The sequence below is a fragment of the Tasmannia lanceolata genome, unplaced genomic scaffold (assembly GCF_043159265.1).
Source record: "Tasmannia lanceolata isolate RefF3 unplaced genomic scaffold, GAP_Taslan_0.1 ptg000003l, whole genome shotgun sequence".
NCBI lineage: Eukaryota > Viridiplantae > Streptophyta > Magnoliopsida > Canellales > Winteraceae > Tasmannia > Tasmannia lanceolata.
This window is the reverse complement of record NW_027518680.1, coordinates 19176919-19194998: the sequence shown is the minus strand read 5'-3', so window position 1 is coordinate 19194998 and position 18080 is coordinate 19176919. Positions and strand designations below refer to the sequence as shown.

General features: G+C 40.4%; 1 protein-coding gene across 2 annotated transcripts in view; it reads left to right on the top strand.

The window, feature by feature from the left end:
• The window catches only part of GC5 (golgin Putative 5), a 67730-nt gene that overhangs the window by 35041 nt on the left and 14609 nt on the right, over window positions 1-18080 (top strand). For both annotated transcript variants that reach the window (XM_077363170.1, XM_077363177.1), the window contains exons 9-14: window positions 2351-2635; window positions 2717-2776; window positions 3195-3278; window positions 3452-3517; window positions 3607-3705; window positions 3795-4013. In XM_077363170.1, coding sequence (XP_077219285.1) covers window positions 2351-2635; window positions 2717-2776; window positions 3195-3278; window positions 3452-3517; window positions 3607-3705; window positions 3795-4013 — 813 coding nt within the window. The remainder of the gene's footprint in view (window positions 1-2350; window positions 2636-2716; window positions 2777-3194; window positions 3279-3451; window positions 3518-3606; window positions 3706-3794; window positions 4014-18080) is intronic.

The following is an 18080-nucleotide window of genomic DNA, read 5'->3' as shown; positions in this document are numbered from 1 at the left end:
CGTGGAATTTTGAGGGAGATTCAAACAAGGGCATTGTAACCATGGTTTTAAATTTCGACCGAAATCTGAAATTTCGGATTTCAGTGGAGACCGACACCGAAACCACCAAAAACCGAAACGGTCATTTATTTCGGCCGAAATTTCGGTCGAAATTTAAAACCATGTTTGTGGTCCCATCTTTTCCTTTCCGTGCATGTGTCACTCCAAGCTGTGCATCTGTCGCATCAGGCTTTTTCTTCTTTTTTAAAAAGCAACTCAAAAACCCTCGTTTAGTTTTAAATTTAATAAAATATAGCTTTTCTGACATGCTAGCCTGAAGCTCGAGACATGTGCCTTTCCTAATGCAGGGAGTAGACAGCTAATGTTGCCTGCCAAAAAAAAATAAAAAAATAGACAGCTTGAGACATGTGCCTTTCCCAAAAAATCTGTTTTTTTTTTTTAAAATTAATTTAATATTTCACCGAAATTTCGACCGAAATTTAATATTGAATAAAATATTGGTTTCAATTTTTGTACAAGATTTCGACCGAGATTTCGAAATTTCGGTTGAAATTTCGAAATTTCAGGGTCCGAAACCGGTACCGAAACCGAAATTTTAAACTTTGATTGTAACCTACGAATTACTGAATCTTCAAACATGGGCATAAAAAATTATCCATTACAGAATTAATAGATTATGTGGTCTCCCTAAAAATTCCACAGGATAATTATTATATTGTATTTAATCCCTCAAAATCAAACATATTTTTTGTTGCCTTTGTTTGAAGATCAATGGAAATAGTACAAGGACACTGTTTCCCAAGTCAATCATTGACTTGTCCGGATGAACTCGGTTTTGGCCTTGATGAGTCAATAAAAACCTTCGACTTACTAGTCATTAAAAAATTTGCTGGTCAATCATAAGTATAGTTGCCTGAGTGGGAAGTGAGTGCGAGAAGCGATACGTGAAGTGTAAGCGGGAAGTGAGTGCGAGAAGCGATACGTGAAGTGTAAGCGGGAAGCGAGGAGTTCAAAAAAGAGAAAAAACGGGAAGCGAAAAACTCTAAAGGAAGTAAAAACATGTATGGGAAGTGTCATCGAAAGTCAACATTAAGCATGGAATAAGACTCATTTGAAGTGAACACGAAGCACACAGAAACAATAGGATTGTGGTAGGTTAGATTAGGAAAGGTTAATATCAGTAAGGATTCCGAGTAGAAAGAAGACTTCACAACTAATTAGAAAAAAAAAAAAAAAATTTCATTTGAAACTTAAGATAGTTTTCAATTTGTAAATGCACTCTTTTTTTAATGCGTTTCTTCGGCATTATCAGAAGGAGAAAATATTCTTTTAGGAAGAAATTATAAACTAAATAGTAAGTGTACTCTCAATTAAGAAGAAACGTGTAGGAAACGTCTGGGAAGCGTGCTTCCCCTAAGTTTGGGGAGCGAGCTTCCGAAGCGAATTTCTAGGAAGCGAGCTTCCCATCCAACTAGGAAGTTTTCGGTGACTGATCATAACCGCTCAGTCGCCTCAGCTTTACCTTGGGAGGCTTTACCTTGAAGCTCTCATTTCATTTATACTTGGGACTGTTACCAGAAGCTTCATGAAACAGCCAGCTATTGAGTACTGATTGCGGCCAATAACATTTTTACCTTAATTGGTTCGTCTTATTTTTTTGGATGTTATCAGTGACTATAGCTGTCAAATAGTAGATAAACCATGTATCCCTTTCCCTTAATGGGTAGCATAAGATGGAACTTACTTCACCATTCCAAATTCATTCATGCTTTTCCTTTTGATCTGGTCTTCTGTTTCCATTTTGCTGGTTCTTATCATGATTCCGATTTCTAGGGAAGAGACGACTTTGCTTGGGTTAGAAAAGTTTTTACCTGACGACCATGCTGCATTGGTGTTTAAGTCAGATATTTTCCAATGTTATATTATCATTTAATATAAATCATATGCAAACCTGGCATTGGTTTATGAGGCTGCAATATGAATCTTCAGTACTTTGGCTTAAATTCATTCGTCAAAATTCTCATTTCCATACCTTTCAAAAAAAAGAAAAAAAAAAAAATCTCATTTCCATATCTCTGTTCATCACTCTGTCATGACATGAGTGTTCATTTTGGATTCAGAAATTTCTAAATTGTATTGTGTGCATGGATTGGCCATCATTCTCATTTATGGCTATAAAATTTTGACATCATCAGTCTTTCAATTTGTCCATGCTGCAAAAATGATCTGTTTCGTAGTTCTATTTTTTTTGAGATGTCTGTCTTGTAGTTCTATCAAATCCTCCGAATCACAGATTATCGATAAGTAATATTTTTTCTTCATTTTATATTTGATTTGTCTCATTTTCTAGGTTGAAGAGACAAAAGTAGAAAGTATTAAAAGAGACAAAGCAGCGACAGAAAAGTTACTTCAAGAAACAATTGAGAGAAGCCAAGCGGAACTGGCTACTCAAAAAGAATTTTATACCAATGCTCTGACTGCAGCAAAGGAGGCTGAATCAATAGCAGAGGCACGGGCCAATAATGAAGCTAGAACTGAACTTGAGAGTCGTTTGAGAGAAGCTGGGGAACGCGAAGCTACACTTGTTCAAGCACTTGAAGAACTGAGGCAAACTCTAACTAGAACGGAGCAGCAGGTACGTATTTGAACCTGATTCCTTCACATCTTCCCATTATATAAAGAAAACTGCGATCCATTTCTTTGTTTGATCTTCTAGGCAGTTTTTAGAGAAGATATGCTTCGAAGAGACATTGATGATCTTCAAAAGCGGTATCAAGTATGTTCTATTTCCTTTCACTATCATGCTACCTTGTTAGCTGTCACATCTGTTTCAGTTCAATTGCGATCAATGGTTTCCAAGCTGAAACTGAAATTTCGGTTTTGGTATCGGTTTCGGCTGTAGCCGAAACTGAAATTTCGGCCATAATACCGAATTTCGGCCGAAAGTCTGTAAGAAAACAAATTTCGTAAATTACCAATTTCGGTAATTTCGGCCAAAATTTTGGAAAAAAGTAAATTTTTGAAAAAAAAATTAAGAATTACATTACCTGAAATTTTGGCTGAAATATGGACCGACTCCGAAATTGGTACTTTCGGTGTCGGTCCAGACCGACGGGGCCAAAATTTCGGTGTGTCGGACAAAATTTAAAACCATGGTTTCCAAGGTTTCTATTTGACACTAACTGGATTTTCAGGCAAGTGAGCTTCGGTGTGAGGAGTTGATTACGCAAGTTCCTGAGTCAACCAGGCCTCTTCTAAGGCAGATTGAAGCTATGCAGGTTCTAACTTCCGAATTGTTTCATCCAGTGCTTTGTTTTCTATCAAATTTGAACTGCGGAGCTTTGAAATTCCATGAGGATATTTCATGTGCATTTTAGATAAATGATCCATGTAATTTCAGTATCAGATACTGATATTTGACATTAATATATTTTTTTTAAAATGCTAACAGGAGACAACTTCCAGAAGGGCGGAAGCCTGGGCTGGCGTGGAGCGAGCCCTAAATTCCCGCCTCCAGGTTCTAGGTTTCTTGACAGATGAATTTTCTTCCATGGCTTAATACTTCCATATGCTCTATTGTCCTAACTCTCTCTCATTGATTTGCAGGAGGCTGAGGCCAAAGCTGCAGGGGCGGAGGAACGAGAGCGATCCATGAATGAACGGCTTTCCCAAACATTATCTCGAACGGCTGTTCTCGAAGCCCAGGTTCTCCTCTGTTCTCTTGCTTCACATTTTGGGAGTGACAGTAGAGGTTTATGATTGGCATTAGGTAAATTAGGGATGCAATGTTTCAGGTCTCATGTCTGAGAGCAGAGCAAACACAGCTAAGTCGGTCACTTGAAAAGGAGAGGCAGAGAGCATCTGAAAATAGACAAGAATACCTTGCGGCAATGGAAGCAGCTGCGACTCATGAAGGACGTGCCAAGCAACTTGAAGATGAAATCAGGGAACTCAGGAGTAAACATAAGCATGAGTTGCAACAGGAACTTACTCACAACGAACTATTAGAGCAGGTAATATTCATGGACTCGTATGTGAAATTCACCTGGAATGTGTTACGATGCAGAACCTTAAAAAACCTTGACATGTTTACACATCGTTATAATTATAGTTTAATATTAAAAGATTGTATCATTATTATGTAAAAATTAGTTCTTAAAAGCATGCGATAGAATTTATCTAGGACACGTAGATGCAAATAGTGTATAAATAAACCCCAAAAAAGAAAAAGAAAAATACGAACTGAGGTTTTCTTTTATTGGCTTCTGTCTGTCTGTCCAAAACCTCTCTGGCATTGCATTTTTTGAAAAATGGGAATTCCCTTGTCACTTTGGTGATCACTTGCTAGTTTAAGATGCTCTTTTTTGCTAGTTTTTTGTTTGAATGGCTCTCTTTTTTGCTATTTTAAAGTTTAAACACAATCTTCTAAGAAACTTGGGAAGAACTCATCAAGATTCATTTGGAGTTGCATCAGATGTGTCATTGGTTTACTTCTAAGAAAGCAAATGCATGAGAAATAAAAGAAAATGTCATAAAAAATAAAAAATATTAAGGAAAAAACATAAACCCACTTAAAAAATGTAAATAGTAAATCCCCCATATCCCCTGCTCCCAAAACAATTATTGAGTGGAGTTTTTTTAAACAACTTATGGATTTCCTCTCTCTTTCTTTTTAAATTGTAGCTTATGGATCTCCTATTTTGCCATTGTTGGCTGTAGTTATTACTAGTGTAGCGCGTGTGATTATTCTTTAAAGAAAATGGTGTAGCCAGACTTTTAGAAAAAGTAACTTTTTCCCTGTCTTTTTATGTGTTTCATGGATTTTTTTAATGAAAAAACTAAAAAAATTCCCCCTTTTCTCCTTTGTTGGTTGCTATGTTGCACTGATTCGGATTCGCGTGTCGGGATCTGACACGGATTCGAGGTATTGGATTCAGCAAGCCTCCAAAAGTAGGATTCGGATTCGGTAATAAATAAAATAAAATTTTCAAAATAAAAAATTTAAATATGTATATATAGTATATATATATATATGTGTGTGTGTGTGTGTGTGCGTGTGCATATATATATTCATGAAAAGTTTGGGGGTAGAGGGCTGTTGTGAGTTTTGTATTAAGAGAGTCAAAGGATGAAGGGGTTGTGCACTGGGGTTTTTATTAAAAGAGTACAAGTTGTGCTTTCATATAAGCAAAGTTAAAAAAACACATTTAAAGAGAAAATATATAGGATTCGAATTTTAAACGAGACAACGATGAATCGGATTCGCTCGAAAAAACAGGATTTGTGTGGAAAAGAGAACGATGAATCGGATTCGCCCGAAAAAAACAAGATTCGTGCGGGACACGGCTACAACAAGAATCCGGGTGTGTCCCACGTGAATCCATGTCCGATTCGCATGTGAAGACGTGTCGACACGGATTCGGCATAGGGGGGCAAAGAATCCATGCAACAAAGGTTGGTTGTTCTTTTTAGTAGAATAGGCATGTAATATTCTTCAAAGTTAATAGTATAACTGTGTATTTTGGAAAATTTAAATCGTGTACTTACATAGGGCCCATGCAATCTCAAGTTATCTCTTCGTAAGGAGCTAGACTGGACTTTCTATACTTTCAAGTGTATCCCTCTTGCAGCCTAATAAAAATAAAAAAATATCGCGTGAGTGTGTGAGCATATAAAGATAACAAGAGGAAGTGAGGAGAAAAATGGATCGTGGTTGAAATTCCTTCCTCTCTTCCATCATTGTTCAGGAAGAAGATGAAAACAATAGAGGAAAAAGACAAATTAAGGGAGGCCATCTCTCTCTCTCTCTCTCTCTCTCTCCGTGTGAATTTATGCGCGTGTCCACGTCCAAGATTCGACTAAGAAATCTTGTTAAGTCTGTGTATTGGAAACCCTTTTTTCCTGCCACTTTCTTTGCTCCCACTTGACGAAAAGGAGACCCCCAAGCAATCTCATTTTTTGTTACTTCGTTCTATTATTCATGAATATGAGAAAAAGTGAGGAAGAAGAAAGGAAAGAGAGGCCATCATCTCTCTCTCACTCTCTGTATTTATGTGTCTGTGTCTGCATCTAGTATTCAACTCAGAAAACTTGTTGATTATGTGTGTTGGAAACTCTATGTTTCCACCATTCTGTCTGCTTTTTCTCAATGACAAAGATGACCTTCAACCTACTCTCTATTTGTTTATCTCTTCTATTGTCCATGAAGAAGATGAAGAGGATATAAAAATAAAGAAAATAAGGGTCCATCCCATTTGTATGTGTCTATTAGTCCATGATTCAACTCAGAAAACCTGTTGAGTGTATTTATTTTGGGAACCCAATGTTTCCACTGTTCACTCTGCTTTACCTCAACAACATAGGTGACCTCCAAGCAAACTCGCTATTTGTTACTCTTGATAGAAGCAACTAGCCCATTACCCTGACCCATAAGTAGCTCAACTGGACAAACTCGGCCGTAAAAGCTATTGATGGCAAATCTAGCCATGATTTTCATGAAGATTTCTAAAAGATCCAAATGACGGTTGATCAGTTTTGCTTCAACTCAAAGACAAGGCATCCAAACCCTAATGATATTTCGTCTTCTGTTCTTGGAGAAGTAGAAGCAAGCTCCAACAGTTCCAAATCTGCTATCAGTGGCTTCAAGATCATATGGAAGGGCTAAATCTTATCAAATCAGAAAAGATAAATGTAAGGGACATCTTGGAGAAGTAGAAGCGAGCTCCAACAGTTCCAAAATTGCTATCGGTGGCTTTAAGATTGTGTCTAAAAGGCCAACATCTAAACATACGGGCCTCCACATTAATTGACTATCAAGCATTTATCACAACAATAGATGATAATGTTGTATTTGACTGTCAATCATCCGAATCAGTAAATGGCAATGTACGTTCACCACTCAGTCGTTTCGATCTAGTCATGGTGATGAGGATCGTAGATGCTACTTTAGGTGGGTTCGCACCCATGGGGCCCAATAAGTGCCATATTTGCCCTTATTTTTATTTTCAGTTTTTATTTTCATTTCATTTTATGCTATTTTCTTTTATTTAGAACTTTTAGTTGTTGATGTATTTGAGAGTAGTTTTTGGAATGCTATTGATACAGAATTTCTATTCTTATTTCTCCCATATTTCTCTCTTTCCTCATACGTCTCTTCTCCTAATTTTCTTCTCAATTTCTCTTTCTCTTATTCTCTTCTCGAGGCTCGCATCACATGAAGCATGGACTAGGTTGACCAAAACAAACTAACAATAGAATTGCTATTTAGATTCGTGATGAAAACTATGATGCAGGAGCAAGACAATCCATGGTTGCTCTAATACTTTGCTCTGATACCAAACTGAAGTTATTAGAGTGGAAACATATTTTTATTGGGTTTAGGGTTGGTTTAGATGGATGCGGGCGTATGCCGGGAATGTGTAGGCATATGCCGAGAATCTGTAGACATATGCTGGGAAGATGCAGTCAATGGTTTTTGGTGAGATTGAGTGGCATAGGGATCAAATAATAATAATATCTAGAGATCAAGAACTGAAAATAAATAGGATTAAAGCAAGAAATTAAAGAGAAAGATCAGACCTGGAATTACTCCGTATTTTGCCGAGGCATTACATCCATGTTTTCAAGGCTTTGCACCCTGAAGAAGAAGGTTGTGCTAGAATTCCACTAACAATCCCAAGGCATCGCATCAAGGGAACCCTAGGCCTTGGGAAAGTTGAATTCACATCCATGATTTGCCAGAAAGCAAGAAAAAACTGATTTTCATTTATTTATCCGTAGCATCCATCATTCATAGTATCATGCCCCTAAGGCTCACAATATATAAGAAAATGAAAAGAACTAAAAAGTTCTAAAACTAAAATACCCTCTAATTATTTAAAAACTCTAAAATTTTCGTAATGCATGTGTGGGGCCTATTTAAAACACTCATAACTCTAAGAAACTAAGTGATATTGGTGGGAAAAGACCAATTTATCCCTCTTATAACTTAAGGGGGCTTAAAGACACTTAAGTGACACATAAAAATTAAAATATTAGAAGAAACTAAGTGATATTGGTGGGAAATGACCGAGGTACTCCTCTTATAAATTAAATGGATTTAAAGACATTTGAATGACACATAAAAATTAGAATATTGATGCATGGATGGTCCCCTTAATACTCCCCCTCTTGAAAAGATTCGACCCCGTCGAATATAATGATTAACATAACGGGTTGGAGTTTTTCGACTCTGGTCCTAGAACAATTTTCTAACGGTTTGCTCTTTCAACAGACGAAGTATTTCCGACGCTGTATTTCAAACTATAGTATCCTCTGATGAGCATAATTTCAATATATTATTTAAGCCTTACACGACTATTGGTAGAACAAATGACGTGTCTGCTTTGACAGCACCGTCTGCATCCACATCCGTTGGCACTAATTGAAGCTCTCACACATTCTGTCGAACTAGTCTTCTTTTCAGGCATGCTGAATAAAGATTGTCATCATCTTTAACCTCATGTGATGTGAATGAGCTAATTATCTTTGGAACCGATTTTGCATGATGATTATTGGCTATGGTTCGTTCTAATTCCGTGTTCTCCACAGGCGTTATCAACAATGATTGTTCCGGCATGAACCCCTAACTTTTTTTAGCCTGTGGATTCTCCAAAGCTATAATACGTGCATGAAAATCTTGGCGACTATGATCCACGTGGTCTGGGTGGGACTACATCTGTCCAAATTTGGCGTTTAAGCCTTCCAACAACTCAAATATTCCATTTGGGCTGCATCTAGATAACATGTTTCCAACCTGCGCTCTTATACCTAATCTAATGTACGACGATATGACTCTGATACCAAATCTGATGTAGGATGATTGAAGGACTAATACTCAGCTCTGATACCAAATCTAGTGCAGGACGATTTAATGTTGGACTAATACTTCGCTATGATACCAAACTGAAGTAGGACATCTCTATGGAAGTGATGTTCGGGGTGAAAAAGAATGGGTGGAAATTAGGGTTTTAAATCCTAAAATATGTGATTAGATTGGGAAATTATTTCTAATGGGTCTAGGATACGTTCGTAAGGGTTTAAACATATGCCGGGATTGTGCAGACATATCCCATCCATATGTAGACATATGCTGGGAAGGTGCAACCAAGGTTTTTTGGCAAGACTATGGGGCACAAGGATTAAATAATAATATGTAGAGATCAAGAATAGAAAATAAATATGATTAAAGCAAGAAATTAAAGAGAAAGATAATAACTGGAATGACTCCAGAACTTGCCTTGGCATCACAACCAGGTTTTCAAAGCTTTCCACCATGAAGAAGAATGTTGTGCTAGAATGCCATTAGCAATCTCGAGGCATCACACTGAGGGGACTCTTGGCATCGCAGCAAGGAGTCAAGGCCTCTCACACTGGGAAAGTAGATTTCACACGTATGATTTGCAAGAAGCAAGAAAAAGCTATTTTTTATTCATTCATCCATAACATCTAGCATTTATAGCATAAATGGCCCTAAGAGTGTATAAGAAAGAAGAGAACTAGAAAGTTTTAAAATCTTAAACAAAAAACCGTCATTTGGATCTTTTAGAAATCTTCGTGGAAATCATGGCTAGATTTGCCATCAATAGCTTTTACGGCCGAGTTTGTCCAGTTGAGCTACTGATGGGTCAGGGTAATGGGCTAGTTAAAACCTTAAACAAAACACTAACACTTTCGGATTAAAATGGCCTCTAATGTCTAAAAAACTCTCTCCCCACTCAAAACTTAAAAGACATCAGAATGGCACATAAAAATTAGAATATAAGCCCTAGGATGGTCCCCATCAAACTGTTAACATATACTTAAGCTGAAGCTATAGACTTGAGACCATCTTTGGTGTATTTTGGCAAGGATTTGTCGGAGTCTTGTTGCTTTGGTGGGACCGATTCCCAAACGATACTCATCAACGACGGAGGAATTCATGCCTGTGAGAGATGGATGGTTGATATAAGCTCGAACGTTACGGGCGGTATTTTTACAACTTCTACGATACATTAATAGTGTCAATTCAACTTCACTTCACATGCCCATTTAGAAATCAAGAGTGAGAATTGCGACATAGAGAAGCATTGCTAAATCTTTTGCATCACGACCCTCTCCGACTATCAATGGTTCAAAATAATTTCCTCGGCATAATTCTCAAAATGCAGGATGCTACTTTTGTAGTTTTGAATGATTAGTTTATTGGCTGCCTTTGAATTTTGAAGGCCTGGTTCGTTTCACAGTTAACACGAAATCTCTTTTTGATTTCATTTTCCGAAGACTATTTTGACATTGATCAATCATCAATTAATCAAAAACTTCTGCTTAAAATACTGGTGAGAAAAGGCATTGTTGCATGGGTGAATATAACATCATCAAACAATTGGGTTACTTTGTGTAGAATAATCAGATAAGAAAACTCTCTCCACCGCCCACCGGGCATCATCAACAATCTTTCTGAAAGTGTGAAACCGTGTAGAAGATGACGTCGGCCAAGCATTTGGCGAAGTGCTCTTAATTTTAAATGTAACAAGGAATGTCACTATGAAAAGGATTGTGGGCTGATGAAAAAGAGTGCAAGCAGTAACCAAATGGCGCGTCCAAATCTTTTTCTCTGTTTTGCTTGTTGTTAAGGAGAAGAAGATGGAAGAAAAGAGTGAGCTAGGGTGTGCTCCCCCTCATTTATGTATTTATATAAAGGAGAGAACATACAAAAAGACCACTATGCCCTTAGGCATGTACCCAACATACAACATATAACACTCCCCCTCAAGCTGGAATGTAGATATTATACATTCCAAGCTTGTTACAAATGCCATTTAGTCTAGCTTTACTCAAGGGCTTAGTGAGGATGTCATCCAGCTGGTCCACGGATCGAGTGAAGGAAACATGAATCTCGACTCTATGTATTCTTTGGCGAATGAAATGACAATCAACCTCTATATGCTTGGTTCTCTTATGGAATACAGGATTGGTAGCTATATGGGTTGCAGCCTTATTGTCACAATAAAGCTGAGTTGGAGAAGATGGAGGGAAACCAATCTCTGATATGAGAGACCACAACCAAATAAGCTCTCCACTCGTATGAGACAAGGCTTAGTACTCTGCTTCGGCATTAGACTTGGAAACGGTGTCTTGTTTCTTACTCCTCCAAGACACTAAATTGCTGCCAACAAAGGTACAATATCCAATGGTGGATCTCCGATCTACTGAAGATCCTGCCCGATCTGCATCACAAAATCTTTTCAACCTTATATGCCCATGCTTCTTGAATATGAGGCCTTTCCCTGGCGCTCCTTTCAAGTAGCGAAGAATCTGAACCACGGCTGCCGAGTGTGAAGTACGTGGTGAGCTCATATCTTGGCTAACGACGCCAACATCAAATGATATGTCTGAGTGAGTGGCTGTAAGATATATGAGTTTACCAACTAACCTCTTGTATCTGTCAGGGTCATCTAATAAATCTCCTCCTTCTGGAAGAAGTTTTACATTTGGGTCCATGGGAACAAAAGCAGGTTTCACCCCAAGACAACCTGTCTCCTCGAGAAGATCCAACACAAATTTCCTTTGTGAGAGGGAGATGCCTCTAGTGGAATAGGCAACCTCGATGCTAAGAAAGTACCTTAGACGGCCCAAATCTTTAGTGGAAAACTCTTTATGCAAGAAGGTCTTCAATTTCTGTATCCCCACTGAATCACTACCTGTGATGATAATTTTATCAACATACACTATAAATAGAACACAACCAGCAGCAGACTGATGCCTGATGACATAGTGATCAACTACACATTGCTTCATGTCAAAGCGCATGACAACATCACTAAATCTTCCAAACCCGGCTCTAGGGGACTGCTTCAGACCGTATATAGATTGCTTCAACCGACATAATGAGGAGGACATCTCCCCATAAGCAACATTTCCCTGAGGTTGCTCCATATAAACCTCCTCAGTAAGCTCACTATGAAGAAATGCATTCTTGACATCGAGCTGGTGCAGATGCCACCCACGGTTAACTGCCAGAGAGATGAGAACCTGCACTGAGGAAATCTTGGCGACAGGAGAAAATGTCTCGGTATAATCAACACCAAAGATTGTGTATAACGTTTAGCATGACATCGAGCTAGTTCAGATGCCACCCACCGTTACCTGCAAGAGAGATGAGAACCCGCACTGAGGGAATCTTGGCAACAGGAGAAAATGTCTCGGCATAATCAATACCAAAGGTTGAGTATAACCTTTAGCAACCATGCGTGCTTTAAGGCGCTCAACAGTCCTGTCAGGTAAATGCTTGGTGGCATAGACCCATCTGCAACCTACGGGTTGAGCTTCAGAAGGAAAGGGAACCAAGTCCCATGTCTGATTGGCCTGAAGGGCCTCCATCTCAAGATCCATAGCCGTACGTCAACTAGGATAATCAAGAGCCTTTGGTAATGACTGCGGCAAAGAGTCTGAAGACAAAGAAGACACAAAACTCTGAAACATAGGAGTGAGAGAGTCATATGAAACAACGGATGAAATATGATGAGCAGTACTATGAGAGCGAGTACGAGAAGCAATGGGATAATCTGTAGCAACACGAGGAGCGGGAAGGATATGTACCTGAGAGGTGGTCGCCGTGACCTCCGGCTGAGAGGGTGATGGTGCAGGCGTAGATTGAGGGCGGCCGATTTTGGCCGGCTCTGATGTGTTTTCATGGGAGTAGGAGGAGTCTCAGGTATCTGTATTGAAGAAGAGGGCTCACAGATAGCAACAACCTCAGGAACTTATAAAGTAGAAGGTGAAGAGGGAGAGACTCCAGAATCTGGAAGGATGGGAACAGGAAGAGAAATGGCCGGCTCAAAAACAGTGGGAGGGCCCTCCTGAGGTGTCATGAAGAGTCGGATTCCAAAAAAAAAGAGTAACATCAGCAGAAACAAAGGACTGGCGCAGACGAGGACTGTAACACCGATAACCCCTTATGAGTCCGATAATAATCGAGAAAGATACATCTGGCGGCCTGATGATCCAATTTATCTAGACTAGGGCCAAGGTTGTGGACAAAGCACACACAACCAAAGACCCGAGGAGTGAGAGGAAACAGGTAATGCTGGGGGTGTAACACAGCAAAAGTTGAAGTACCACTAAGAACTGAGGGAGGGAGCCGATTGGCGAGGGGCCAAGGTTGTGGACAAAGCACACACAGCCAAAGACCCGAGGAGTGAGAGAAAATAGGTCATGCTTGGGGTGCAACACAGCAAAAGGTGAAGTACCACCAAGAACTGAGGGAGGGAGCCGATTGGCGAGGTAGCATGCAGTGAGGATGGCATCACCCCAATAGATTTTAGGAGCTCGCATTTGAATGAGAAGAGTGCGAGTTCCATCAAGTAAAGATCTCAACTTCCGCTCGGCTACACAGTTTTGTTGGGAGGTGTGAGCATAGGAAGATTGGTGGAGGATGCCACGAGTGGAGAGAAAATTATGAAAGCCATTAGATGTGGAAAAGTACTCGCGAGCGTTATCAGTGCGCAAACATTTAATGGTGCAAGCAAATTGATTTGTAACCTCAGCATGAAAAGTGCAAAAAGCAGAGAACTTCAGAGCGATCGCTAAGTAAATAAAGCTAAGTCATACGAGAAAAGTCATCAATAAAGACAATAAAATATCTATATCCAAAACGAGAGGTAGTCCTCGTGGGACCCCATACATCTGAGTGCACTATATCAAAAGGGTGCGAGATTCGACTAACAGGCCTAGGAGGAAACGACACACGATGGTGTTTTCCAAGTTCACAGGCCTCGCACTGAAAAGGCTGAAGAGGAGTAGAAATAATAGATGTCCGCCGTAGACGCTCGAAACAAGGATGACCAAGACGGCAGTGCCACTAATAGGCGTCGATGGAGCTGTGCAAAACAGCACTGGATGGGCAACTGTCCAAACGATAAAGCCCATCCACCTCACGACGCGAGCCAATTGTTCTCCTAATCAAGAGATCCTGAAACAGACAATAAGAGGGATAGAATGAGACAAAGCAGTGAAGATGTTTAGTAAGTTGACTAGTAGAAAGTAAGCTAAATGGGGACTTGAGAACACATAAAACTGATGATAAATTAAGGCCAGGGTGGGGAGAGGCGCTCCCAATACCAGAGATGGGAGTAGTACTCCCATCAGCAAGAGTAATAGACTGAGAGGACAGCGGACGAAACGAACTAACGAATGAAGTGGTACCTGTCATATGGTTGGAATCAATGATCCAGGAGCGGGAGCTAGTGAGTAGAGAGACAGGACCTGACTGGGTAAAACCGACACCCTGAGTGTGACTGGTCAACCTGAGGCACTGGAACTCATCATAGTCTGCTTGAGAAAGATAGGAACCATCAGTAGGGGCGGCGGAACTGTGCTAGAAAGAAGATGCGGAGGGATCAGAAATGTCAGGAGCAGATAGATGCGCTTCTCGGCCAGATCGGGGCTCAGGCGGCGGACGAAGCTCGGGATGCAGAGTATAACAGGTGTCACGGTGATGTCCCTCCCTCCGACAATGAGAACAATAGGGACGGGGACGGCCACCAGTACCACGGCCAAAATCACGCCCACGACCACGTCCAAAGGTGCCACCACCACGGGTAGCACGATTACCACTACTATAGGCTGTTGCCGCAGATCCATCAACATGGGCAGTAGGCAGAGAATCACCAACGATGCACCATTGAGCCCGTAAATATACCTCTTGTAGGGAGGGCATAGTCCCAAAACCAAAAATCTACTGTCGGAGAGGTAGAAACTCGGAACCCAATGTCTCAAGGAAGTGAACTACCCGGAGCTGGTCTCGCTGCTATGCGGCTGTAGCCAAGTCAGTCGTGAGGGGCATGAGGACATCCAACTGCTGACAATGAGAGATAAACTGGCTGTAGTACGTGGAAAGAGGAGTGTCACCACGTCAGAGATGCATCCACTGGGAATAGGTAGCACAAATGCGAGCAAGATTGCCCACCCTAGAATAGAGAACTGCGGTATGATCCAAAATCCGCTTGGCGGTCGTAAGGTGCATCATGGTTCCAGCAATCTGAGTGGTCATACTCTGCCACAAGAGAGTGCGAATAAGAGCATCGTCCTAGGTGGGATCACTGAAAGAGGGAGGATCACGACGAATGAGATAGACCCTCCCCCTAGCAATGAGGTAAGTCTCCACAGCGACCTTCCAATTCAGGTAATTGGACCCGTCTAGTTTTACTGTAGTCATTGGTGGGAATGATCTATCCAACGATGAAGAATGGCTACACGAAGAAGCCGTAGGGGTTGGAGGAACAGGGACTGCAGATGCCTGTCCAAGAGAGGGATCTTCAATGATGGGAGAATCCATAGGGAGAAAAAGAGAATAAGAACCTCAACCACAACAACAGCAAGAAGGAGGAAGAATCGCTAGACGAGCCCAAGAAAGGGAGCGCGGCTCCGATGAAGAGTAAGATAACAATGACATGGAAGAGCCGTACAAAGAGGATCAGAGCCGCGAAGTAATGCACAAACACTCAAGGAAGATCTAGACCATGATGAAGGGAGTGAACTAGCTTAGGGTTTAACTCAATGAGAGGGATAGAGAGACAAGAAAAAATGGGGGATATTAGGATTGTCGGAAAGAAAAAATCAGAAGAGAAAGAGAGAGAGGAGAGATTGTCGGAGGAGGTGCATGGAGGAGTCGAATAGAGACCTTGAAGTAGGTTCTCTCCTATATTTGATTGCTTTCACTGTCCTTCTATTGAAAGTCTGCCATAGATGGCGATTCTTTGTCTGATCAATACCGTCATTTCTTCTCTTACGCAATTCCCCTAATCTCTCTCTCCTTTAATTTCTTCTCCGGCGGGTTTCGGGAGGGGTGGAGGACCCGACAGTACAGATGGGGCCTCGCGGGAGAGGAGGGAGGGCCGAGTGTTGGGGGGTGGAGTTGGGAGGGAGAGGCGAGGGTGGGGGGGACTTGCGGGAGGGGAGGGGTTGTCAGGAGGGAGAGGTGAGGGTGGGGGGGAAGTCGCAGGAGAGGTGGAGGTGTCGCGGGAGGGGGTGCTGGGAGGGAGAGGCGAGGGTGGGGGGAAGTCGCTGCCGGGAGGGGTGCAAGAGGGAAGGAGTTCCTGGAAAGAGAGAGAGAGTGGGGGGGTGAAAAAGAGAGAAGAGAAAGAAGAAGAAGGAGAAGATGGTTTTCTATGGTGTTCTCTAGGAAACCATAACCCTAGAGCTCTGATACCATGTTAAGGAGAAGAAGATGAAAGAAAAGAGTGAGTTAGGGTGTGCTCCCCCTCACTTATGTATTTATATAAAGGAGTGAACATACAAAAACGACCACTATGCCCTTAAGCATGTACCCAACATACGCACATACATCTAACAGTTGTAATGACCCAGACGTGTATGAGTATTGTCACTACAGTTTAATATCAGGCGGGGAAGACATGGAGAGTGATAGTGACAGAAACAACCACGACGGAGGAGTCGTTTATCACTTTATCTACCAGATCAATGCAAGGTTTTAAATTTCGATTTTGGTTTCATTTTCGAATGCGATGGAAACAGAAACGTTTCTGTTTCAGTTGGAAATTTCAGTGGGAATCCTGTAAAATCCTGGAAACATACGGAAATATATGCAAATGTTAGAATTTAAAGATGAAACTTCAGGAAATGGTAGAATAAGTACAAATACAATGTTGTGCATGTGTGATAATTTAGTACATACCAAAATCTACATTCAATTCATATAAATATTTATACATAATGCATGCACCACATTTCACATGCAATTCATATACATATAATTATGTATTATATACAGATATAGTATACCTCTGTTACATATACGATTTTAGTTTATGCATTTCGGTCATTCCGGTTTTGGTTTCAGTGGGTATGGAAATGGAAACATTTCGATCATTCGTGTCGGTTTTGGTGGAAATTTAAAACCATGGATCAATGTCTTTTAAGTACGGAAAATGACCACAACAAGACTTTCACGATCCAAGTCACTTTTAACAATGAATACAGTGGATGACCTTACGTGTTGATACAGAGTCAAATTTGTTCATGACATGGAGACTCAACCATCAACAAGCTCCAAGGATATCTTACAATGGCAAGTCTAGAAGATAAGCCATATGCCTCCATTACAACTGTGTAACATTGGTGTAATTGGGAATATAAAACTCAAGGGAAATCAAATAAACAAATTGGTTACTCCATTATAAAAGACTCTTCGCAACTGGATGAGAGTTGGAAATCGAATCATCAAATTGATTTCTCTTAATAGAAATTGAAAATACTATATTTGTTAAGAATGTAACATTTGGATACACTAAGCTGCTTCCGTAGGAGCAGATTATAACATTGACAAGCCTTTTGAGTAAGAGAATACCTCGAGTAAATGCACTTGATAGGACATGGATCAAGTTTGTCTGAACTCCAACTAAGACATTGGACAAATCATGTACACCCGAACACATGAGGTGACACCAAAAAAAGAGGAATATTGAGCAACAGAGCAGAGTTTTGGATTTATCATGAAAAATGGATGATGACATTCAATTTATCAATTAACCAGCTGAGAGAACTGCATCACTGCAATACATCTTTGGAACAATTCATACAAAACCATAATAATCGTGCCACTTCAAGGAGATGTTGATTTTACTGTTCGGCCACTTCATTCTGTTGTGAAATCTTCACACATGAATTTTGATGTCACACAGGCATATGCCGTGTTGATCACAATAAATTTAGAAAGGACAAAGTATATTGTTTTGAATTGTTAGAACGAAAAATAGAAATATTCATTCCAACTTGGCTCAACAACGGTTACTGAACATCCACACGTCACAATTTAACTCTGACAAAGATGATAGAGAAAGAATCATGATTTCACTCCACACTTAACTCTGAAAAGATGATGAACTAACCATGATTTTCAAACTCTTTAAGGCGGGATGACCCAAACGACACTGCTACTACTAAGGTGAAACATCAGCCTCACCGTTGTACCTATAATGACTCCATTAAGAGTAGTACGGACTTCCAAACTCATGACCTCCACCATTCTCACTCTTCGTCTT